Raw genomic sequence first — 25,658 nt, 5'->3', positions numbered from 1 at the left:
CCGGCCCACGGGCCTTAGGTTGCCTACCCCTGTTTTATACCATGGGTAGGCAAACTAAGGCCCGGGGGCCGGACCTGGCTCAATCGCCTTCTAAATTCGGCCTGCAGACGGTCCGGGAATCAGCGTGTTTCTACATGAGTAGAATGTGTCCTTTTATTTAAAATGCATCTCTGGGTTATTTGTGGGGCCTGCCTGGTGTTTTTACATAAGTAGAATGTTTGCTTTTATTTAAAATGCATTTCTAGGTTATTTGTGGGGCATAGGAATTCGTTCATTCCCCCCCAAAAAAATATAGTCTGCCCCCCCCCCCCACAAGGTCTGAGGGGCAGTGGACCGGCCCCCTGCTGAAAAAGTTTGCTGACCCCGGTTTTATACCATACTTGATGGATTATTCCTTGCATTCACCCCCGCCGATGACTGACTCTCGGATTCCACATGTCAAGCGACTATTGTTTTGAATAATTAAATGGGACTGAGTGCTAGATATGCCTGCCAAAGAAACAGACACCCTCCCAATTTGTGCTTTTTTTTAATGAGTGACTCTTTGACCTGTGCTGATAACATTCCAATTTACTCTCCAAGATCAGGTGGAAGAAACCAGCTTGGAATCTATAAGGGAGAAGAGAGGAGAACCAGCCAGTGAGATGTAGTGGCTGGAGTGTCAAAATAATAATAATAATAATAATAATAATAATAATAATAATAAATAATGGTGTGGGGGGGAGCTCAACAACTTTTGGGTTTTCCTTAAAGAAGCTCAACAATTTGGAGGGTTTCCTTTAAAAAACTCAACAATTTGGGGGTAGGATATAACTGCCAGACTAAATAAATCAGTGTTGCTCCAGATGTTGTTGGACTACAACTCCCATCATCCCTGGCCATTGGGGCTGATGGGAACTGGAGTCCAACCACACCTGGGGAGCCATGAGATCCCCACACCTGTACCTGATGAAGTGGAATGCCCTGTCATGTGGTGCATCCATTACTAAACCCCTTCTCGCCACACAGTATGGTGATGTGGTTTTGCATCACTGTGACACAGAGAAGGAGCAGGTAGATCATTCCTGTAATGCACACAGAAGGAATTCAGACCATCTGGCAAACGCAACAGGAATTTGCCTCTGCGCCCAACCTCCTCTTATTGCAATTTAAATGGTGCTTTCTCAGAGTTAAGCTGCTGCTAAGACAGCAGTGCCTGCATGTGTCACTTAGGGCACGTGAAGAGCTATAATTATAGCCGGTACATCTTCTGTGATGTAAGATGAGCAAAACAGGCACGGCAGAAACCAGCGTGACTATGGCCACATTTGCACCTTACATTGGAAACAGCATGTACCGCTTTGAAGCATCATGTCTCCCCACAAAGGATCCCGGGAACCTGTTGAGAGTCATTTTGGAACCCCTATTCACCTCGCAAAGCTGCAATTCCCAAAGGACTCTGGAAAGAGGGATTGGTCCATGCAGGGAACTTTCAGGGACTGCTCAAAGCCCACCCAGTCTAGCACTCTATTCTCCTCCATGAGAGCCAGTGTGGTGTAGTGGTTAAGAGTGGTAGACTCGTAATCTGGGGAACCAGGTTCGCTTCCCCGCTCCTCCACATGCAGCTGCTGGGTGACCTTGGGCCAGTCACACTTCTCTGAAGTCTCGCAGCCCCACTCACCTCACAGAGTGTTTGTTGTGGGGGAGGAAGGGAAAGGAGAATGTTAGCCGCTTTGAGACTCCTTAAAGGGAGTGAAAGGTGGGATATCAAATCCAAACTCTTCTTCTTCTTCTTCCATGTTCAACCAGTTGCCCTTTATGGGAAGCCCACCGAGAGGAGCTTAGCGCAGCAGCCCACTCCCCACTTGCGATTCCCATCGATTGGCATCAATTCCCAGCAACCGGCTGTCAGGAGTGCGTGCAGGAGCCAGGCCCTGTGACCGGTAGGGCCTCGCACGACTGGGGCCTTCCTGAGTTTGGCCCGGAAGGGCAAGGCGCGGCCGCACAGATGAGGCTTGACAGAAGACTTGTTAACACGTGGTGTCAAGACCAGCATTTCCTCTGGGTCTTTGCCACAACAACACACTACCCACCTAGCTGTGCTTTGTCTTCCCGACTCCTGGTTTCCTGATTCGTGGACTCTTGGCTTCCTGGCCCCTGGACTGCTGGTTCCTGCTTCCTGACCTCTACCCCAGTCCCGACGTACAGTGGTACCTTGGGTTACAGACGCTTCAGGTTACAGACGCTTCAGGTTACAGACTCTGCTAACCCAGAAATAGTACCTCACGTTAAGAACTTTGCTTCAGGATGAGAACAGAAATTGCGCGGCAGCAGCGGGAGGCCCCATTAGCTAAAGTGGTACCTCAGGTTAAGAACAGTTTCACGTTAAGAACTGACCTCCAGAACAAATTAAGTTCTTAACCCGAGGTACCACTGTACCAAGCCAGGACTCCGACTCCCTATAACCCGGACCGTGACACCGGCACTTGGGGCTAGACTCCACTCAACATGGAGGTTCTAGTGAGCCATCATCGCTAGTAGACCCTGATGCAATTCCCTTCTGTGAATCCAGCCTTTGTCAACCTGTTGCCCTCCAGATGTTTCAGCCAATAGCTCCCACTAAACAGGAAAAGTAACACAGGCAGGCATTTGGACACCAGTGATGTTATGTGCTTGCGTGAGAAGCAATGATCCCACAAGACTCAACCACCTGAAAGTGCCCTTAAAAAGGTAAAGGTACCCCTGCCCGTATGGGCCAGTCTTGACAGACTCTAGGGTTGTCCGCCCATCTCACTCAAGAGGCCGGGGGCCAGCACTGTCCGGAGACACTTCCGGGTCACGTGGCCAGCGTGACATCGCTGCTCTGGCGAGCCAGAGCCACACACGGAACGCCATTTACCTTCCCGCAGGTAAGTGGTCCCTATTTATCTACTTGCACCCGGGAGTGCTTTCGAACTGCTAGGTTGGCAGGCGCTGGGACCGAGCAACGGGAGCGCACCCCACCGCGGGGATTCGAACCACCAACCTTTTGATCGGCAAGCCCTAGGTGCTGAGGCTTTTACCCACAGCACCACCCGCGTCCCGAAAGTGCCCTTGCACGCAAATTGTCCTTCCTATAACTGAAGTCGCTGGATCCCGGGTCAAAACTAAATCGGTGAACTGGACTTTCAGTTTCTGTCTAGCTATGCACGCAGGCTAACCCCAGGTTCTGCTTTCCGTTCCATCTCTGCTTATCTGTTTCTTATAAACTACAACGCAGTAGCCCCTGCTCTCTCTTCCATATGGTGACTTTTCAAATACAGTGGTACTTCAGGTTAAGTACTTAATTCGTTCCGGAGGTCCATTCTTAACCTGAATCTGTTCTTAACCTGAAGCACCACTTTAGCTAATGAGGACCTCCTGGCGCCGCCGGAGCACAATTTCTGTTCTCATCCTGAAGCAAAGTTCTTAACCCGAGGTAATATTTCTGGGTTAGCGGAGTCTGTGACCTGAAGCGTAAGTAACCTGAAGCGTATGTAACCCGAGGTAGCACTGTAACTTCACCCTGCGGCCAGTTTAAACAGAGAGAGCCTTGTGAAGCAAAGAAATTGACCCAGTTTGCACAGAATGCAAACCATGGTTTGTTGACCCTAACTATGGTTTGTCTGACCGTGCAAACCTAGCCCGGGCGATTAACCATAAGGGCTGCTGGGAATCCCCGCAGACAGATAAGCAGCAAGTCAGGGAGAAGTCCAAACCAGAGCAATGAATTGCTCTCGGTCCCCAGCAGGAAAGGACTGGGGGAAATGTGTTCTCCAGGCAGTTTTGGAACAGCACCACAAATATCCTTCCAGCTCCCTGCTCTAAAAGGGGAAAGGCAAAAGAGAAAGAGAAATGGCTGAGTGAGAAGATCACAGCAACTAAGACCACAAAATAATAATAATAATCAATGGAGGGGGGAAAGTAGGTGTTCACTGTATGAACAGTCCCTGCGCCATGCAACTCACAAGCTGCTGTGTCACTATTGCCATGATAACAACAACAACAACAACAACAACAACAACAACAACAACAACAACGCATTTATAGCACATCCATCTGGTTGGGTTTCCCAGGCCACCCTGGGCGGCTTCCAACAAAATAGTAAAAAGACATTAAAACATCAGTCATTCAAAACTTCCCTATACAGGGCTGCCTTCAGATGTCTTCTAAAAGTCAGATAGTTGTTGATTTCCTTGACATCTGATGGGAGGGCGTTCAGCAGGGTGGGTGCCACCACCGAGAAGGCCCTCTGCCTGGTTCTCTGTAACCTCACTTCTCGCAGGGAGGGAACCGCCAGAAGGCTCTCGGAGCTGGACCTCAGTGTCCGGGCTGGACAATAAGGATGGAGACGCTCCTTCAGATACACTGGCCAGACTGCTATTAGCATGCATGACAATCTCCGTTCTCTGTGTGCCGGTCTTTCTGCAGTCAAAATGGCACAATACACAAACCTTTTGCTTTGCAGAAGTTCAAAACCAAACTTTAGGAAGAGGCTGCATCCCTTAGGCTGCTGGTGGCGAAATTGTACATCTGAATGACTCAGCCAAGACACCCACTACCTCACCTGGGCTAGATGAAAAAAGACAGGTAGAGCTGGTTGTCATCTGCATAGCGATGACAAAGCAGCCCAAACTTGCAGGTGTTAAGTAGCTTGGAGAAGAGGACAGATCCCGTCATACTGAGAGGAAGAAATTCCCCAGCGCTCCTTCTGCAATTGAGCGGTCAAACAGGAGCATAAACACTGGATCAGCCAGCCATTTATTCATTTTTTAAAATGAACTGACCACCCTCCATTCAAAAAGGATACAAAGAAATTTAAAATTACAAGTTGTTCAAATTCGTTTTAATATTGTCTTTTAATATTAATGGTAATTGTTGCAACCCACACTGAGACCTTAGGGTGAAGGGTGGGTCATACATTTCATACATTTTAATAACAATAATATATTGTCATTAAAATAACATAAACAGAGATTACAACAAACAGCACTGATGAGATGCTACTATGAACTATGTAGCAAACTGCCCCAAACTCTATCAACTATTGGTGATAGGTATCTTGTTATTAATGGGACCCCTGCTGCTGATAACCCATTTTTATTTTTATTTTATTAAACAAAATTAAGCAAAGATAAAAGAGCATAAAGAAATGCTATTGCTGCAGGTTGAAAGCAGCATAAGGTTGGGCATTATCACTGAACTTTTGTTCCTAAGCAATCCATGCCTTTGAGACAGTTCACAAGATCCTTGGCTCTTTCATTAATCAGTAACATAAACTTTGGCTCTCTTCTGCTGTAAATATCCTACATAAATAAATAAGCAAAGCGTAGAGGAATGAAACCAGACCCTCCCAACATTTCTCTGATGAAAAATAGGGACAGCCTATTCAATAATAATAATAATATCCCACCCATCTGACTGAGCTGTCAAAGCCATGCCGGGCGGCTTCCAACATATATAAAAACATAATATTGAACATTAAAAGAACCTTCCCTATACAGGGCTGCCTGCAAACGGCTCAGCGGTCACATAACTCCATACCCTCCAACATTTCTCCAGTGAAAATAATAATAATAATAATAATAATAATAATAATAATAATAATAATAATAATATCATCTTTATTGTCATTGCCCCCTTCGGGGACAACAAAATTACTTGACTGCTCCATAAAAACACTAATTAAACAATACAATATAATACAGCAAGGGAGATTAGATGACTTTCAAAGTCCGGGCTTCCCATTCAGGGCCGAGATCGCTCTGGAGAAGAAGCTGTTCTTAAGACGGCTCGTTCTTGTCTTCATCGTCCTGTATCTCCGTCCCGACGGCAAGAGCTCGAAGAGACAGTGACCAGGATGCGATGGATCTTTTACTATGTCCAGTGCCTTCCTATGGCACCTTGTGGCATAAATCTGCTCTAAGGTGGAGAGTGGGCAGCCAACAATGCTCTCTGCTGCCTTAACAACCCTGCACAACCCCATCCTGTCCTGGGTAGTACAGCTTCCGTACCACACACATAAGCCATAAGTGAGCACGCTCTCAATGGCACAGTGATAGAAGGCAAGAAGCAGTTTCTGTGGGACTTCCTAAGGAAAAGCAGGACATTCTGGGATCAAATCATAAACCGGGACGGCTTCTGTAAATCAGGGACAGTCCCTGGAAAATAGGGATACTTGGAAGGTCTGGTGAAGCCATACATCCAGCTCAAAACATCATAATCTAAAACAGAGTTGGGAACACTTCAGGCTTATGGGATCTCCTGCAACGATGGTGGAGTTTTTGCTAGATTCTCCATCCATTGCCTGTTGCAAACAACCAGGCGTTTGTTCCGATCAACAGAAAGGAATGGCGCTCATACAGAGAACCCCACTCTTGGTTTCCCTGCCAGCACTATTTATTTCAGCAATATAATTGAGGGCAAGAGGAGTCATATTGTTGCTTCAGTCGTTAAACAATTGGGTATCAGGTTGCTTCCAGGTGGCCTGTCTGCCTAGTATTCATTCTGCTCTGCTTGCACAAAGCTTATGGGGAAGACAGATGACATCACCTATTACTGAGCATTCATCCTGGTTTGTTTGCAGGGAGGTTATACAATAGATGTGCCAAGGAAGCGTTATCCCACTTTTTCGAGTGGACTTTCCCATAGCTTTCCTTACCACAAGAAGTCCTGATTTGGGGATGGGAAATGGGTTTGTTGCAAATGATTTCCTCCTACCAAAGAACAACCATCTGTAAGCACCCCAGAAATCATTGCTGATTCCTGAAGAAGAAGAAGAGGAGGAGGAGTTTGGATTTGATATCCCGCTTTATCACTACCCAAAGGAGTCTCAAAGCGGCTAACATTCTCCTTTCCCTTCCTCCCTCACAACAAACACTCCGTGAGGTGCGTGAGGCTGAGAAACTTCAGAGAAGTGTGACTAGCCCAAGGTCACCCAGCAGCTGCATGTGGAGGAGCGGGGAAGCGAACCCGGTTCACCAGATTACGAGTCCACCGCTCTTAACCACTACACCACACTGCAAATCACCCAGAGATCTACCTTCTTTCCACCCCAATATAAAATGTCTGGGCAAAAAGAGGAATATACGGGTGAGGAATACAGTGTCAGAACCAGACCTAACCGCTTTTGGAGGGCATTTCTCACAGTGCCACTACCAAGGCAGCTCCCACTTCTCCAGAAAATGAAACATGGAGAAGGGTCTCTTATATCTAATCTCAAAGGGAAATTCAGGACGACACTGTTATTGATAGCAGCAACAACAGTTAAGTCATTGGGATGGAGGAGGGATCCGTTTTAAATGGATTTATGCACAGAATTTGGTGGCGTTCCAGCCCAATTGAGCTTTGCTCGTATCTGACGTCTCTTATATTGTCTGATGTCTGAGTCATTCATGCATATAAGTCCAGCTAATAATAATATTAGTGACTTGCGATCTCGATCACACGCAGTCTGTAGTCCTCTGGCAGTAGGAGTACAATATGGGCATGTCTTTAAGTTAACATCTTACATTAAAAACCTGACAGTACCAAACTATCGAAGGCTTTTCACCAAAGCCAGACTAAACGTCTTTCCTTCTGCAGTGTTGGATGGCAGGTTGAGAGGAGTTCCCTACCAGGACAGACTTTGCTTGTGTGCTCCAGACATCGATTCCATAAAACACATTTTGTTGCACTGTGCAAAATATGAGCAAGCCAGGGCTGAACTGATACTACCCTTGTTGGTACCTTTCCTGGGAAAATCAGAGGCTCACTATGTCAGGTTCCTATTGGAAGACCGGACAAATGCTAGAACATTAGCAGTGGCAAAGTTTTTATCGGTGGTTGCAAGAACCAATGATCCCTAAATTCTGAACAAAATGCTTGTTTAACCTGGAGGTAGGCTGTATGAATTGTGTACTGCTTTGTAACGATTTGTTGGGTCTCTGGACCGTAATAAAGACTGTTGTTGTTGTTGTATAATAATAATAATACGCAAAAGAAATCAAGTCCCATGCTGTAACCTATTTCCACAGCATAGATTTATAAAATAATGCATATGTTTTTTAATATATTTATCGATGAATGCATCTATTTATGTGATGGTTACTTTACTTTGCACAGGGCAAAGTATATACATAAAATAATGCAGGCATAGGCAAACTTGGCCCTCCAGATGTTTTGGGACTAAAATTCCCATGATCCCTAGCTAACAGGACCAGTGGTCAGGGATGATGGGAATTGTAGTCCCAAAACATCTGGAGGGCTGAGTTTGCCTATTCCTGAAATAATGCATATAATTTGCTATATTTTTTTGCACTTTCAGTAGAACCAGAGAGTGGCAGCAGGGGGGAACCTTGATTCTCACTTTGAGACTAAGGAGCAAGGCACAGAATTAGGGAGGGAAATATGTGCAAATAAGCTCAACATTGAGATTTTCAATAAATCCCATCCCTAGACAAGAGTTTTACCAAAATCAGCAGAGTCACACTGGCTCTCCTCTTTCAAGCCAGCAATGTGAGGAGATGTACATGCCTGGGCTCAACTCAGAACCCAGACTCCATTTTGGAAACTAATTTTGTATTTTGTAATGTAGAAGTATTTTCACCTGCATATGACTTTGATGTATTTGCTGCCTGCATTGAAATGTAAGTAAACCTTTTAAGTTAATCTTAAAAACAAAACAAAACAGTCACCCTCCCGCTGTCTCTCTCCCAGAAAAAGTCCTCAGCCAGAGCAACCAAGGCAGTGTTAGTTGCCAAAATGGACCAAAAGCATCCACATAACAGAAGTCAGCCAGGGATGTGCGGAGGTGAACCATCACCACACACTTGAGAGCACTTGCCAAAATGCAGGATATCTTCTTCAAGAGTGGACTCGCCACCACTTCCTTCAAATGGGGACCAGCCCTTCGCTCTTAAAGAGGCATTAGCCCATTCTTGCAACCAGACAGGCAGATTTATAGAAGCTGCCAGGAGCAAGTGTCAAGCGAGGAAGGGTCATAGCTCATCTGAGCAATTGTGACAAATAAGTTATTGCAGGAACAGCCTGCCGCTGAACTGCATTTTTTCAGGAGTTCAAGTTGAAGCGGGTGCAAGTGATTTTATCTGCCAAATGTTGAACAAACAGGTCACGGTGGCCTTCCAAAAGTTATAACCCAAGGCTCCAAAAAAACAAGAGACTTTTCACTCTGCCAAAAATTATTCCCGGGTAGAACTGCGTGGAAGTAGTTATCAGGGGAGAAATCTCTCTTTTTTTCACCAGCATCACTGCCACAGAAGAAGGCACTAGCCTGTGTTTGATCAGGTTTGCTTCAAGATTTTCTCCACCTTAGAAAACCAGGATCCAGAAGAAGACTCAAGAATTAGCCCTAAAGACCAATCTTTCATTTCATAGCCCAAAGCAAAGAGGGAGAGAACATTCAGGTATTTGAGTCATCATCTATATAGTATAGTATATCCCAGTGATACAGGTGGTTTTACTTCTGCATTGAGAACTAGACCTAGGTTTATTTTTCCTTTATAAATTTTATTTATTGCATTTCAATTCCACCTTTTCCTTCAAGGAGTTCAAGGTGGCATACAAGGTCCTCTTCCTCCCCATTTCATCCTTCCCAAATTATTTTTGCCGGGGGTGGGGGAATATGTAAAGGAGCCTTCCTTGAAACCCACAAGTCAGTCCCCTGAAATTTAGCCACGTCTCTCTCACACACATATTCACACACACCAGAGTCCTTTAAATACAGTAACCAAAGGGGTCAGACCACTTCTTGCCCCCTATAAAATCTGAGTGCTGCTTATTCCTGTACCTTTTCTGGAAATGACACCCCAACTGTTCCATGGAAGAGGCACAATCTGAGCTCATCCCTGGACTTTCTAGAAACCATCTCTGTGCCGTTTTCCTTACCATCAAAACACAGACTGCTTCTTGGGACACTGGCCTGCTTGCATTAACTTATTCATGTATTTTTTTCCTTATGAAGCATCATGCTCATTGATAGTTCTGTATAAACCAGCAGCAGCAACAACAACAACAACTGAACGGCCACCAATCAGTGGGGTTGGGCCAGATGACCTTTTGAGCTCTTATCATTCTAACAGCCACAATTTTTTAAATACAGTATATGGCTAAGTCTGGAGCCTTAGTGTTACAGCCCCTTGCAAGAGCCATTTACTGAAGCCACAACAACAAGGGAGAGAAGGAAACCTAAAGTTCCTGTTTCTTTCTTTTTCAGTTTACAGTATTTCAGAGCAGTAGATGAGACGCTGAGTTTTGCAGTAGTCGTGATAACAACCACCAGCACAACAACAACAACATTGCAATCAATAAACTACCACAGGCAGACCGCGGGAAACTCGTGGGGGGAGCATTTCCTTAAACTTAAAAACAATAACAAAAGGACCCAAGCAGTTTCTCAAAAAGTTATTCTCAAAATAACGTTTCTCCAAGCATTATTTGGCCCAAAACATAACAAAAACCTCCACTGCATCAAGTAGATTGAAGCGGAGAAATTGCATAGACACGCAGATTATAAATCACTTCCTATGAACACATCTCAAAGCGATGGACTGTTTTTAAAACGCATGCATCTACGATTTTAAAAATCGTTTTTTAAATCCAATCGAGCTACAGATTGAGATAAAGAAGATCTCCACTTTTTGATAAAAATAATACTTGGAAAGCGTAGATCTTCCATAAGTGCTGAACTGGATAGATATAAACACACATGTTTAAAAAGGCACAGAAACAACCTTGGTTTACTTTAAAGGTGCGGCAGAGATTCAGACATCCGCCACAGCTGTCAGAGAGCTGCCAGGAGCCTAAGGAGGCATTTATTTGGCTGAGACACCAGCCCCTTACCCAGTCTCTTCCCATTCAGAGCTGCCACTTTTCTGCTCTCTTCCAGCAAGAGGTTTTCCTGGGATTTGCTGAGCTTGGGCTGCCTTCGGAAACACTGCATGGCCCCAGAGAGAGGCAAGGACAAGCATTGGGGAGTCCGTCCCCAGCCCAGCCGGCTCCCTGGTCGCCCTGGGGCTGCCGCAAAGTCCTTGTGGTTAAACAACTCGCGCAAAAGAGACTCCGGCAACAGCCGAAACAGAAACACAGGAGGAGGCTGGCTTCAAACGAAAGAGTCCGACGTGAGGCAATCGCTGTTCTGTTGCACTAGTCAGGCCAGCACAGGAGGATGCAACAGACTGAATTATACTGCACTTGTGTTGCTCCAATCCCCAGGCAAGGGAGGGACAAAGTTCCCCAGCAATTAAAACTTGATTGCCTGGCATGTGACATGGCACTAGAAGGGCATTTATGGCATTGTCTTTTCTTTTCCCTTCTTCTCCTCCTTTCTCCTCAGTGCCCCACTGTTTTGTCTCCTTGAATGCCTCTCACATGTAATTAGGCTATAAAAGGTTGCCTGTGCCTTCCTGTCTTCAAGACCCATTTCCCTATTGGCCAAACTGCTCTGAGGTCACGGAATGTTTGCCGACATTCGAACTGCTCATACGGGATGTGGGGTTGCTTGCTTATTTATTTATTTTATTTAAAGAATAGAATAGTGACAAGCAGTACAGGTTTTGCAAGGGGAATGAAAATTACTTTGCCTGGGGAAATTCTCTTGCAAAAGCTATGGGGCTGTGGGTAGGGGTGTTGCATAATTCTATCGGGGATGGGAGCAGAATTTCCCACAATTCGCACGTCCATCCAAGGTTGGGAACAGAAATCACACAAACGAGCTTGAGCAATAATAATAATAATAATAATAATAATAATAATAATAATAATATTTATTATTTATACCCCACCCATCTGGCTGAGTTTCCCCAGCCACTCTGGGCGGCTTCCAATCAAGTGTTAAAAACAGTACAGCGTTAAATATTAAAAACTGCCCTGAACAGGGCTGCCTTCAGATGTCTTTTAAAGATAGGATAGCTTCTTATTTCTTTCACATCTGAAGGGAGGGCATTCCACAGGGCGGGCACCACTACTGAGAAGGCCCTCTGTCTGGTTCCCTGTAACCTCACTTCTCGCAATGAGAGAACCAGCAGAAGGCCCTCGGCTCTGGATCTCAGTGTCTGGGCAGAACGATGGGGGTGGAGACGCTCCTTCAGGTATACAGGACTGAGGCCGTTTAGGGCTTTAAAGGTCAGCACCAACACTTTGAATTGTGCTCGGAAACGTACTGGGAGCCAATGCAGATCTCTCAGGACCAGTGTTATGTGGTCCCAGCAGCCACTCCCAGTCACCAGTCTAGCTGCCGCATTCTGGATTAATTGCAGTTTCCGGGTCACCTTCAAAGGTAGCCCCGCTTTAGTTCAAGCAGGAGATAACTAAAGCAATATTTCCTATCCTTTCATTAGTCTGCTAATGTAAATTATTGTGTTTTTTCCTGCATTCTTTATTATGTTTCCCTTCAACTGAAATAAAATTAATTACGTAGGTTTCAGCTATAGTGGACAGGGACATGGATGATGTATGTCACAGAAGCCGAACTGCAGCAGAACGAAAACAGAGCTGACCGTGACCCATCCAGGATGGAACGGAAACCGTTGCCTCCTGATATCCCTAGCTGTGGTTCGTGAGGCCATCCTGGTTGGGGCTGATGGGAGTTGTAGTCCAAAACACCTGGAGAGCACCAAGTTTGGGAAGGCTGCCGTTGAAGAATCCAGGGCTCCCCAGCGCAGTTTGGAAAACCCTTGCCTCATAATAACTCTCTGATTAAACCCAAAGCAGTGACAGCGGCCTTTAATAACCGATGCTCCGGAACTTAGGCTCAGTATTGATACAACAATGACAAATTAAGAACAAAAGAGCCTGCTGAAATTCAGAACCATTACTACCTCTGACCATGGATAGCTGTACCTTCCATAAATTTCTCCAATCCTCCATCCTAGTTGGTAGCCATCACTACTTCCTGAGTGAGTTCCGCAGCTTAACAAAGCACTGCAAGAAGAAATACCGTATTTTTTGCTCTATAAGACTCACTTTTTCTCTCCTAAAAAGTAAGGGGAAATGTGTGTGCGTCTTATGGCGTGAATGCAGGCTGCGCAGCTATCCCAGAAGCCAGAACAGTAAGAGGGATTGCTGCTTTCACTGCGCAGCGATCCCTCTTGCTGTTCTGGCTTCTGAGATTCAGAATATTTTTTTTCTTGTTTTCCTCCTCCAAAAACTAAGTGTGTCTTGTGGTCCGGTGCGTCTTATAGAGCAAAAAATGCAGTACTTTTTTTGTCTGTTCTTCCATCATTCTGCTTCAATGGACATCAATCAGTTCTAGCGTCTTAAGAGCGAGCAGCAGAGACTTTTTTCCCATGCACCTTCTCCTCGCCATGGCTAATTTTATCAACTTCTATCACATCACCTCTTACTTGCCTTTTCTGTAAATTAAAAAGTCCTGAACGCCGCACCCTTTCCTTTTTTTCCAACTCCACAATTCCCTTTGCCCAGAACGGCACACAGTATTCCATACGTCGTTGCACAACAGATTTGCATAGTATAATGGTATCCACAGCTTAATTTTCAATTCTTTTCTTAATGATCCCTCATGCGGAATTTGCCTTTTCCACAGCTGCCGCATGCTGGGCTGACATCCTCATGGAGTGATCCACTACAACTCCAAAGTCTGGTTCCTGGTCCGTCGCTGCCCGTTCAGAGCGTCCATGTGCCATTAAGGTTTCGGGTGGTTGGGTTTTTTTGTCTGAGCGTGCATCACTTTTCACTTGTTTTCCATGGCTATTTTGCTGCTCATTCCCTCAAGGTTTTTTAAAAATCATTTTTATTTGATTTTACAAATATAAAATTATAGCAATCCAAATGCAAATCCATATACAGTCGAATCTCTTCTTACGTCTGCCTCCACTTGCGTCCATTTCGCCCAACATCTGCAGCAAACCCTGAAGTAACCAGTGGGTTTGCCGCTGTTCGCACATGCGCAGGAGCGGCAATCGCCATTCGCACATGCGCAGAAGCGGGCGATCGCCGCCCGCACCTGTGCACAATGGCGCCTCTTTCAGCAACCCATTTTGACCTCCGGACAGACTTCCGAAATGGTATAGAGACTACTCTGAATCTCAAGACTTCCCACCACCCCCTCCCTGCGTCCTATTGTCAACATTTACAACTGTGTATTATTCTATAATCTACCGTATATTTTATATCAATCCATATTGTCCATAGTATTTGTTGCATTACAAGTGAGATTAAAATCCTGCTAATGTTTCCATCTGCTTGCAGTGGTCTAGGTAAATTTTAAAAAAAATTCCCATTCTTTTTTAAAGTTTTTCTCCTCAAATCTTGAGCTTTCCAGTCAGCTTTGCCATTTCGGCGTAGTCTATCAGCTTAGCTTCCATTCCTCTCTGGTAGGGACTCTTTCTTCTTTCCATCCCTGGGCTAGTAGCATCCATGCGGCTGTTGTCACATACATAAAAAGTCTTTTCTGCTCCTTTGGAACACCTGTACCTATAATTCCTAGTAGAAAAGCTTCTGGTTTTTTAACAAAAGTTATTTTAAACTTTTTTCCCCCATTTCATTATATATCATCTTCCAGAAAGCTTTTATTACCTTACACTACCACCACATGTGACAAAAGGTACCTTTTCTTTTTTTTTCTTTTTTTACATTTCCAGCAGGTATTTGTACTTGTTCTATACATTTTTGCTAACTTAAAGGTAAAGGGACCCCTGACCGTTAGGTCCAGTCGTGGACGACTCTGGGGTTGCACGCTCATCTTGCTTTACAGGCCGAGGGAGCCGGCGTTTGTCCGCGGACAGCTTCCGGGTCATGTGGCCAGCATGACTAAGCCACTTCTGACGAACCAGAGCAGCGCACGGAAATACTGTTTACCTTCCCACCAGAGTGGTACCTATTTATCTACTTGCACTTTGACGTGCTTTCAAACTGCTAGGTTGGCAGGAATATGAAGTATGACTTAGCATTCATTGGGGTGTGAAGGGGTAACATAATATGCCATTTTGATGTCTCAACATTCTTCCTGCTGACATTACACATTACACAGGGATCATATGATTTAGCACATGTGCACTTAAGTGGATATGAAAATGTTCCCTGCGTAAACTAAGGACCTAATCCTCCTCTCTTTACCTCATGCCAAGTCACTCAGGTGAATAACTTTCTGAAAAATCAGAGGGCCTGTAGTGTCAGTGACTCGGTCATCAATTACTTAACTTTAACGGGGGAAAGGACTCACTGATATAACCTCAGCCCTTTCCTTTTTTTAACAGAACTTTTTGTACTGCTGGAGGCTGATCTCCAGTATATTCTTAAAGGCTGCCCACAGGTGTGGGTTTGGGCTTTTATTATTATGTTTTTCCTCAGAGGGGTGAGATCTGCTCGCATCACATTCAAGAACACAAACTGGATTATGAATTATTGTGGGTTGTCGACCCTCCCTGCATGTTACAGAGACACTACAGTGCTACCTCGAGTTACAAACACTTTGGGTTACAAATGCTTCAGGATACAGACTCCGCTAACCCTTGGGTTAAGAACTTTGCTTCAGGATGAGAACAGAAATTGTGTGGCGGCAGCAGAAGGCCCCATTAGCTAAAGTGGTACCTCAGGTTAAGAACAGTTTCAGGTTAAGAACGGACCTCCAGAATGAATTAAGTTCTTAACCTGAGGTACCACTGTACTTTCCTGGGCATCCATCTGGGAGCCGCTGACAGCATCCTGACACCAGAAAATGTTGTGGGAAAGGCTTTCCCCTTTCCAATCAGCAGCTGGGCAAATAGGGAAACGGCCCCTGCTCCTGCCCACTCACAGAGAGAGGCTTTTTGCTTTCTTTCTGGTTAGAATCACAGAATCGTCGAATTGGAAGGGAGGGGTCCCTGAGGATCATCCAGCCCAGCCCCTTGCAATGCAGGAATATGCAGCTCTCCTGTACGGAGGGTGTGGTGGTGAATGTGGGCAGGTTCAAGGGGCAAGTTCAACGTAGGAGAAGAGCTGAGCCAGCGCAGACAGGGACTGAGCAAGAAGAGCAAGCCGTGTCCCTTCCTGCACTGGATTTTTGAGGGGAACATCTTCTGAGGCCTTTCATGGATGCCATAGGAGGGACTGGCAGACCCAAAGGCCCCACATTGGCCACCCCTGCTCTAGGCACAATTTTTTCTTCTTTTAGAAGCAGGAAACGGCCACAGCCTGTTTACTCCCCCTGTTTCACTTCCACCCCATATTTGCTTCCCCATTTTTGCCACCCTTCACGTCCAGCCTTTCCCACATCTCTTTTCTCCCCCTCTTCTTCTGTTTTTGCTTAGACTCCTTTCCTTGCTCTCCTCCATTAGGGGGGCCTTCTGCACACAGAGCAACTGCATTGCTACCCTGTTTTGGCAAGGAGTCTGGCAAAGGAAAGCAGCCTCCTTATTTCAGTCTTCTCTTTTGGGTAGAGTTCAGGGCAAAACTGTTCCCACCATTTGTAGCAGAGGCCAGATTTGCATGGGGCAGATTGACCGGGCTTTGTGTCACTCATGGATTCACCTCCTGCCCCCTTTTAATTGTTATAAAAAGCATGTCTGTCTGTCTGTCTGTCTATCTTTCTATCTATCTATCTATCATCTATCTATCTATCTATCATCTATCTATCTATCTATCATCTATCATCTATCTATCTATCTATCTATCTATATCTATCTATCTATCATCTATCTATCTATCATCTATCATCTGTCTATCTATCTATCATAGGGCTGCCATACATCCAGGCTGAAAAATGTCCAGGAAATCCCATGGCAAGCCGTTTTGGAAGTGTTTGGGGGTTGTTGTTTTTTTGGCAAATTTCCTAAAAGATAGCTCAAAAACCTCTCTCTTTCTTTTTCTTTTGGGGGGGGGAGATTTTGTAAAAAGAAGCTCAACAACTTCCCCCCACAAGAGAAAAGCTCAACAACTTTGCCCTCCCCCCACTAAAAGTAAAACAGCTTTGCCAAGAAAAAACTCAACTTTTAAAAATGTGGTAATCCTAATCTACCACACTGGAAAAACATAATAAGAAACGCTTGAAAAACATTGTACAGTGGTACCTCTGGTTAAGAACTTAATTCGTTCTGGAGGTCCATTCTTAACCTGAAACACTGTATAGAGACAAGGACAAGTTTCTTACTGTCCTTTTTTATTTCAATCTTCACAGAGAGAGGCTATAGAACCCTCTTGAATAATGGCGTTGTCCCGAGTGAATCTCCACACCCCGTCTCTCCCACTTCCTCATTCATCACTTCTATGGGTGCTGCTACGTGCCCTCTGTCTTTGAGTTCTTTGCTCTCCTACTTTCAAGGCTCGCCAGCTTCTGGGAGATGGAGGGTCTGGGATGCTTTCTAATGACAACGTGTCAGCCAAGTGTTGTTCCGGCTCTCCCAAGATTTCCCAGCTTTTCCGCCCATCTGCCTCTGAGCTGCAACCTCCCTCAAACCCCTGTTGTAAATCTATACTGTCTTCCTCCTCCTCCTGGAAAGGTCAGGATGGGGAGGCGGTCACACTACACCAGTGTGGTGTAGTGGTTAAGAACGATGGACTTGTAATCTGGTGAACCGGGTTCGATTCCCCGCTTCTCCACACGCAGCTGCTGGGTGACCTTGGGCTAGTCACACTTCTCTGAAGTCTCTCAGCCCCACTCACCTCACAGAGTGTTTGTTGTGGGAGCGGAAGGGAAAAGGAGATTGTTAGCTGCTTTGAGACTCCTTAAAGGTAAAGGTAAAGGGACCCCTGACCATTAGGTCCAGTTGTGGCCGACTCAGGGGTTGCGGCGCTCATCTCGCTTTATTGGCTAAGGGAGCCAGCATACAGCTTCTGGATCATGTGGCCAGAATGACTAAGCCGCTTCTGGCGAACCAGAGCAACACACGGAAACGCTATTTACCTTCCTGCCGGAGCAGTACCTATTTATCTATTTGCACGTTGACGTGCTTCCGAACTGCTAGGTTGGCAGGAGTTGGGACCAAACAAGGGGGGCTCACCCCATCACGGGGATTCGAACCACCAACCTTCTGATTGGCAAGTCCTAGGCTCTGTGGTTTAACCCACAGTGCCACCCGCATCCCTTTTTTGAGACTCCTTAGCGTAGGGATAAAGTGGGATATCAAATCCAAACTCTTCTTCTTCTTCTTCTTCTTCTTCTTCTTCTTCTTCTTCTTCTTCTTCTTCTTCTTCTTCTCCTCTGCCCAGTCCCTGAAACCCTGTCTCTTTTAGCCTGGTCAGCTGTTTTGTGGTGTGACACATCCCAGAAGCAATCATGTTGTGTCCCATGGCAGCCATTTTGTGACTGGCGCCCACGGCACTTTCTCAAAATTCCAAATGCACCCATTGTCCCAAAAACGTGCCCATTGGTGCCCTCCGGCGTACAGGATTGCAGCCGTATAGATCTGGCTGTATTCCCAATGACCTCTTTACTGAGCACTCGTCCCCATTTGCTTGCTCTAATCTTGCAGGGAGGTTACGTATATGATGCCTGCTGCTTATTGAGCATTCATTCTTATTTACTTGCGGGGAGAATATAAGATGCTGCATTGAGCACTTGTTATGTCGCGTTTGCCCATGCGTTTTCTCTGCCATTTTCCTTTCTGAACAACAATAAGAAGACCTTAACTCTGCATTGCGGGACGCAGGTGGCGCTGTGGTCTAAACCACTGAGCCTAGGGCTTGCCGATCAGAAGGTCAGCGGTTCGAATCCTACGATGGGGTGAGCTCCTGTTGCTCAGTCCCTGCTCCTGCCAACCTAGCAGTTTGAAAGCACATCAAAGTGCAAGTAGATAAATAGGTACCGCTCCGGTGGGAAGGTAAATGGCTTTTCTGTGTGCTGGTCTGGTTCGCCAGAAGCGGCTTAGTCATGCTGGCCACATGACCCAGAAGCTGTACGCCGGTTCCCTCAGCCAATAAAGCGAGATGAGCGCCGCAACCCCAGAGTCATCCGCGACTGGACCTAATGGTCCCTTTACCTTTACCTTTAACTCTGCATTGCATGAAGAACTATTTTCTTTTTTCTGTCCTGAATCTCCCAACATTCTGCTTCATCAAATGTCCGTGATTTCTAGGGTTGTACACCTCTATCGTCCCTATCCCCAACTCACCTTTTCTCTAAACTACGATGTCCTTAATGGGGCAACCCTTCCTCGCAGGAGTGTTGCTCTGCAAAATCTGGGTTGTTTTTGGGAAGCAGGTTTGTTCCACCAAATGCACTTCAACTGCACAACTCTGAATTCGCTTCAATGAGACTAAATCCCACCTGAAAAATAGCAGTCTATGACAGCTCTGTTTCCCCAACTGCATGGCCCTGCTGATAGTAATTTGAGTGATAATCCTAGGAAGCAACACAACCGGATTAGAGTTATGATCCTTCTGCGATTTGCTTGTGTCACCCGTTGTCCTTGCTTCGTAGTCTAAATGTTCCACCTTGTGGAAGCATTAGGAATCAGCAAGGCAGATCTGCAGTCGTTGCTTTAGCTCTGTGCCAATGTGCTTTTAACACAAGCTGAGAGTTTGAGGCAGGGTTGCCTCAACTCATCCATTTCTTTTGCCTTCAACCCCTACCCCCACCCCCAATAGCTTGCGACACATCCAGCACAATTGAAAACAACAGCACATTCAGCTTTGATCTGAATGTTGGAGCATAGGAAGCTACCTTAAACTAGGGTTGCCATATTTCAAAAAGTAAAAACCAAGATGGACGCAGGTGGCGTTGTGGGTTAAACCACAGAGCCTAGGACTTGCCGATCAGAAGGTAGGCGGTTCGAATCCTCGCGACGGAGTGAGTTTCCGTTGCTCGGTCCCTGCTCCTGCCCACCTAGCAGTTCGAAAGCACGTCAAAGTGCAAGTAGATAAATAGGTACCGCTCCAGCGGGAAGGTAAACGGCATTAATCCGTTTTGCATTACTTTCTAGGGGAAGCGCGCCTTGGTTTTGGAATGCTTTGGTTTTGGAACAGACTTCCGGAATGGATTAAGTTTGAGAACCAAGGTGCCACTGTATTTTGAACATTTGGTGTGAATGTCGTCTTAGTCACACTCAGGCGTTGCAATAGGAAGGATAGCGGTTCTGGGCACCTTTGCATGGGCACCATGTTCGACAGTGGAACAGTCTCCTTCAGGAGGTTATGGACTCTCCTTCCCTGGAGGTTTTTAAGCAGAGGTTGGATGGCCATCTGCCATGGATGCTTTGGCTGAGATTCCTGCATTGCAGGGGGTTGGACTAGATGACTCTGGAGGTCCTTTCCAACTCTGCAATTCCATGATTCTAGTTGTTGTTGTTGTTTAGTCATTTAGTTGTGTCCGACTCTTCGTGACCCCATGGACCAGAGCACGCCAGGCACTCCTGTCTTCCACTGCCTCCCACAGTTTGGTCAAACTCATGCTGGTAGCTTCGAGAACACTATCCAACCTTCTCATCCTCTGTCGTCCCCTTCTCCTTGTGCCCTCCATCTTTCCCAACATCAGGGGCTTTTCCAGAGAGCCTTCTCTTCTCATGAGGTGGCCAAAGTATTGGAGCCTCAGCTTCAGGATCTGTCCTTCCAGTGAGTACTCAGGGCTGATTTCCTTCCGAATGGAGAGGTTTGATCTTCTTGCAGTCCATGGGACTCTCAAGAGTCTCCTCCAGCACCATAATCCAAAAGCATCCATTCTTCGGCGATCAGCCTTCTTTATGGTCCAGCTCTCACTTCCATACATCACTACTGGGAAAACCATAGCTTGAACCATACGGACCTTTGTTGGCAAAGTGATGTCTCTGCTTTTTAAGATGCTGTCTAGGTTTGTCATCGCCTTTCTCCCAAGAAGCAGGCGTCTTTTAATTTCGTGACTGCTGTCACCATCTGCAGTGATCATGATTCTATTATTCTGCCCTTAGTCCCACAGTTGGCATGAGGAGGACTCTGATTCCCATGATGCCCCTGTTGCCACACTTGGTAGGAGATCCTCAGCTTCTAAACTACCCTGGCCCTTCCACACTGCCCTGTCAGCCTCAGCCAGAATGGGCAACAGACAAGAAGCATGGGATTTGTATTACTAAGACCACCAGGAGGGACATGGCTTCTTCCTTCACCGGCCTACAGGAGTCGTTGCCATCCAGGAGATGCGTTGAAACCTGGCCTGTCATGATGACAGACAATGTGTTAATAGGATAATAAGCAGCCATCATGGGATCGGAAGCATAGTTTTCATTGTTGTGTGGCTGTTGCGCATGAGAAAACAGGTCTTGAGAAGGAGAACAGGCAATGCCTAATTTGAGGGGTGAATCACAGAGGACGGCTGCTTTACTGGAGTTCTCTGGTGAAGGCCGAAAGCAAAAATGTGATTAGTCACACCAGAAGCTCCTTCTGGCGCACATGCAGAATTGTGCTTGCTACAGCATCCCTGCCCAAATGAATTCGGCGCCTTGGCTATGTCATTTCAAATGCAATGCTTGCAATGTTTAGAAATACTCTTGATTTGGAAAGCAACCCTGAGTGGCTTTTAAAACCCCAGGCAGATTGCTTATTGATAAATTACCAGGATTATTAAATGCTGCCTGGATTTTAACTGGGGGAGAGTCTGACCCGTGTTGTGATTAATTGGATATAACTGCAACAAATAACAAACAAACAAAAATACAACCGCTGTTGCGCAACAACTTATCAAGGCATTCTCGCTTCCAAGTGCTATGGCTCTAAGTACGTCCTCCTAGTGGTGCGGCAACAAAACTGCTAGCACATTTGCAAAGAGATCATAAATGTTATTACTATTTAATAATATTCTAATGATTGTTGAATGTTACTTTTTGATGTAGGTTGCCTATTTTAAAGTTATGTTCTATTATCACATTTTTGTATTGCATTAGATTGTTATAAGAGGTACATTTTGTGTTTCTTCAGCTCGAGTATTGTAAGATAGAAAGACGGTATACAAATTAAAAATGATGATAAATTCGATGCCTCCAAATTCATAGATTGCTGAAAAAACACATCCAGAAGAAATGCATTGTTATTAGGGGGAAGATTGCTTTGCACAAATGTGTCAGCTGGGCACAATCGCATGAGAAGATGTGTGCATTAGGAGAAATGTGCACTTTGATGTTGATGGATTTTCACAATTTCAAAAAAGTGCAAAGCATTGTGGAGAACTGAATTTAAGGCTGAAAAAATGGAAAACAGAAAAATAAGAGAGTTGCAGATTCTCCCATATACTCTTCAATTCCTCTCCATAGTTATTTTCCGGCTTCCTGCTCTCCCTAAACTTCCGCCGGAGGTATCCATCTCTATCTTCCTCTCATGTCTGGAAAGTTTCTGGCTCGCAGACTTTCAAAGCTTTTCCCAGCCGCTCCAGGCCACCCTTCCCAGCTAAGTCAGTGTTTCCAGATGAGGCTGCTCAGAGCAGGCCGGCTTCCTCCGAGGTCACCGCCCTGACCTAAGGGGGGAAACGCGTCACTTGCCGATGAAAACAAAGAATCTGAACTCTTGGAGACGGAGAAGGGGGCGGGGAGAGAGAGACTGTGAAACCAGGAGGAGGCTGAGTCAAACTATGTCGGCCTAAAAATCCCCGCTTCAGAGATCATAAAAGAAATTCAAGTTCAGTGGCAGTGAAAAACGAATTGCGCCAAAAGCTGCAGCACGGAAAACAGGAGCGATGCGTCCTTGCAGCAGAGGCGCATCTTGGGTTTTTGAACCCTTGTGTGTTTGCAAACTCGCTTGCAGGCCGATCCTAACGCTGTTGACTCAGGAGGAAATCCCTCTGTGTCCCCGCAAATCGGGATTAAACTTCGTTTTGGCCTAAAAGTGCAGTTTCTGCGTTGCAGTCCAGTCTGCGTTTTGGAAAGAGAAATGGAACCAAACTGCGTGTTGTGTTAATAGCTGTGCCACTTAAATAATGATAATAATAAAAGCGACCGGGACGCAATCCTTAACACAAAGTAGCCCAGGGAGGGAGGGAAAGACGCCTGATCCGGATCGGGACCGTGATGTGGGTTTAACCCTTTCCCTCATGTCGTTTTCCTGCCAGAAATAACCCACCCCATCCTGCGCTCTCCGCTCAAAGGTGAAATTGGCTGGTAGTTTGTTGATGGGCAAACAGGAATATTGTCAGGGTTGTGTGCGAAATTCAGGGGGGCGGGGCAGAAAAACAAGTTTTAACAACTGCCCCCGCCTCCTCTTTTTGCAGCACAGCCCGGATCCGGATTTGGCACACAAACATTATATCCCCCCCCCCACGTGGTTGGCTCCCCCCCCCCCTTTCTTACCAAATAAATGCAAAGTCCTAATTGTGTGTTTTCAATAACATGTAAAACATGAAGTGCAGGTTGGCTCCCAAAGAGCCATTGCAGGTATGTCTACTCAGAAGTAATCCCATTAATTTTGATGGGGCTTTACTCCTGGGTAACTGAATAAATGACAAACCTAGACAGCATCTTAAAAAGCAGAGACATCACCTTGCCAACAAGTTAAAGCTATGGTTTTCCCAGTAGTGATGTCTGGAAGTGAGAGCTGGACCATAAAGAAGGCTGATTGCCGAAGAATCCATGCTTTTGAATTATGGTGCTGGAGGAGACTCTTGAGAGTCCCATGGACTGCAAGAAGATAAAACCTATCCATTCTTAAGGAAATCAGCCCTGAGTGCTCGCTGGAAGGACAGATCATGAAGCTGAGGCTCCAATACTTTGGCCACCTCATGAGAAGAGACTCCCTGGAAAAGACCCTGATGTTGGGAAAGATGGAGGGCACAAGGAGAAGGGGGCAACAGAGGACGAGATGGTTGGACAGTGTTCTCGAAGCTATGAACATGAGTTTGACCAAACTGCGGGAGGCAGTGGAAGACAGGAGTGCCTGGCATGCTCTGGTTCATGGAGTCACAAAGAGTCGGACTAAATGACTAAACAACAACTGAATAAAGACTGTAGCCTTTGAATTTGTTTGGAGGTTAGACTACTGATGGCCAGACTACTATTTTAAATATTGAAGGGGGTGTGAAGGCGACATGGTTGACTATCTTGTTTGTTGGTTTAAATTTTCATGCAACCTTTCCACCAAATGGTGCTCAAGCAGTAAAAGACAAAATAATCAGGAAGTCCAAGGCATCTAAAACTGATAAAACAACACACTATGAAGGCAGAAACCAGCATATTTCTAGCAGCCATAACAAGGCAGTTTATGAGGTCAAACGTCCATCTGAATACGTACAATCTAGCTACTGCTTTTCGATAAAAAGGTTGTGCAGGTTTTTGGCATTGTTTCAACACCTGCAAATCCTATTTGAGCTAAGTTCCCAGACGTCCCCGTTTCCCAGGGACAGTCCCCGGATTTGCGATTAGGTCCCCGGACAAATTCCATCCCCGGAATGTCCCCGTATTTTATCTAATGTCCCCGGGAAATGCAGCAGCGGCCGTCTCAGCAGCCCGGAGCAGTTGGTTCTGGCTGGCTTCAGGAGCTGCTCAGAAGTCCCCATATGATGGTGGTGCAAGGGCTCTCAGATGCAGCTTCCGGGCTGCCGCCACCTTCCCTGACTCCAGCAACTAAACTGTGAAGGGGGGCTTCATGCTGTCTATTGGAGCAGCCTCCCAACTCCTACTTGCGTGCAAGCAGGAGCAGGGCAGGGATCTCTCAGCTGTGAAGAGAGGCTTCAAGCTGCCTGTCAGAGCTTGTGTGCAAGCAGGAGGGGGCAGGGATCTCTCAGTTAGGCAATGGGAAGCCTCCTTTTCCAGCTGAGGAATCCCAGCCCCCTCCTGCTTGCATGCAAGTAGGAATGGGATTGGGGCTGCTCCGATGGGAACCATTGCGCTGCCTGAGAGATCCCTCTTGCTTGCACGAAAGTAGGAATGGGATTGGGGCTGCTCCGATGGGCTTCCCCACCACCACCACCATCGAAGAGCCAGCAACTCAGGGGCTGCCCAGGCTCATGGAGAAAGGAGATAGAAACCTCGGAGGAAGGGGAAACGTGGCGGTTGAGGTCAAGGTGGCGGCTGCCCCTCTGCCACCGCTGCAGCATCAACGTCCGGAACATGTATTTATTTATTTATTTATTGAAAGTGTCCCCAGATTCATTAAAATAAATCTGGTAACCTTAATTTGAGCAGGGATGGAACACCTCAGAACAACTCTAAAATGTGTGTACACAAAGGGTAGTATTAGTGACTCCTACTAATTATATTCTTCTAATGCTCCCAGCTAAAAGCAAAATTGCATCAGAGTTTCCACACTATTGGGGGTGTTGTGCTTTTTGTGTGTGTGCATCCTGCTATGTTCTTTCCATATCAGTGGGAGCGTCACCGTTGCCGTAGCTGGGGGAAGTCTAGTTCACTGAGGAAGTCATTTAAAAACAACAACCAAGTGATCCTTAATAAAAAATCTAAAAAATCAATTATTTAATTACAAACTATGCACTTATTCATTTAAGCGTACATAATTAGGAACACAGGAAGATGACTTTTACTGAATCAAACCATTGATTGCTCCGTCAAGGTCAGTATTATCTATTCTAGATGGTTTTAAAGGGTCTGTGTTTGTTTTTATTTGCTTATGACATCCTTCTGGACTCTCAAAGAAGCAACAAGCTTATTTTTCTCTCTCTCTGGAGGAAGTGGAAACATTGAAAGGAAGTTGGTGGGGAGACACACCTTCATTTTCGGAACAGTTTCATCTTCGGTTGTTCCGGCTGTAAGATCGTATCTCTACGCTGCTGAAAAACCAGACGTATATATAACGATAGTTTTTATTGGACCAGCCTGTGT

The 25,658-nt window shown here is 45.8% G+C and overlaps 1 protein-coding gene across 2 annotated transcripts in view; it reads right to left on the bottom strand.

Annotated features, from left to right (window-relative positions):
* The window catches only part of PLCD1 (phospholipase C delta 1), a 62,214-nt gene that overhangs the window by 33,421 nt on the left and 3,135 nt on the right, over positions 1 to 25,658 (bottom strand). Inside the window, exon 1 of one of the 2 annotated variants that reach the window (XM_083406313.1) lies at positions 10,837 to 11,152. The exons of the other annotated variant lie outside the window; for it this stretch is intronic. Within the exon in view, the coding sequence (XP_083262439.1) occupies positions 10,837 to 10,936 (100 nt within the window). The 5' untranslated portion in view covers positions 10,937 to 11,152. Of the gene's footprint in view, positions 1 to 10,836; positions 11,153 to 25,658 lie in introns of those variants that run through there. 2 annotated transcript variants of the gene reach the window in all.

The sequence above is a fragment of the Podarcis tiliguerta genome (genome assembly GCF_965153285.1).
Source record: "Podarcis tiliguerta genome assembly, chromosome: 12".
Lineage (NCBI taxonomy): Eukaryota > Metazoa > Chordata > Lepidosauria > Squamata > Lacertidae > Podarcis > Podarcis tiliguerta.
This window is presented reverse-complemented; position numbering and strand designations above follow the sequence as displayed.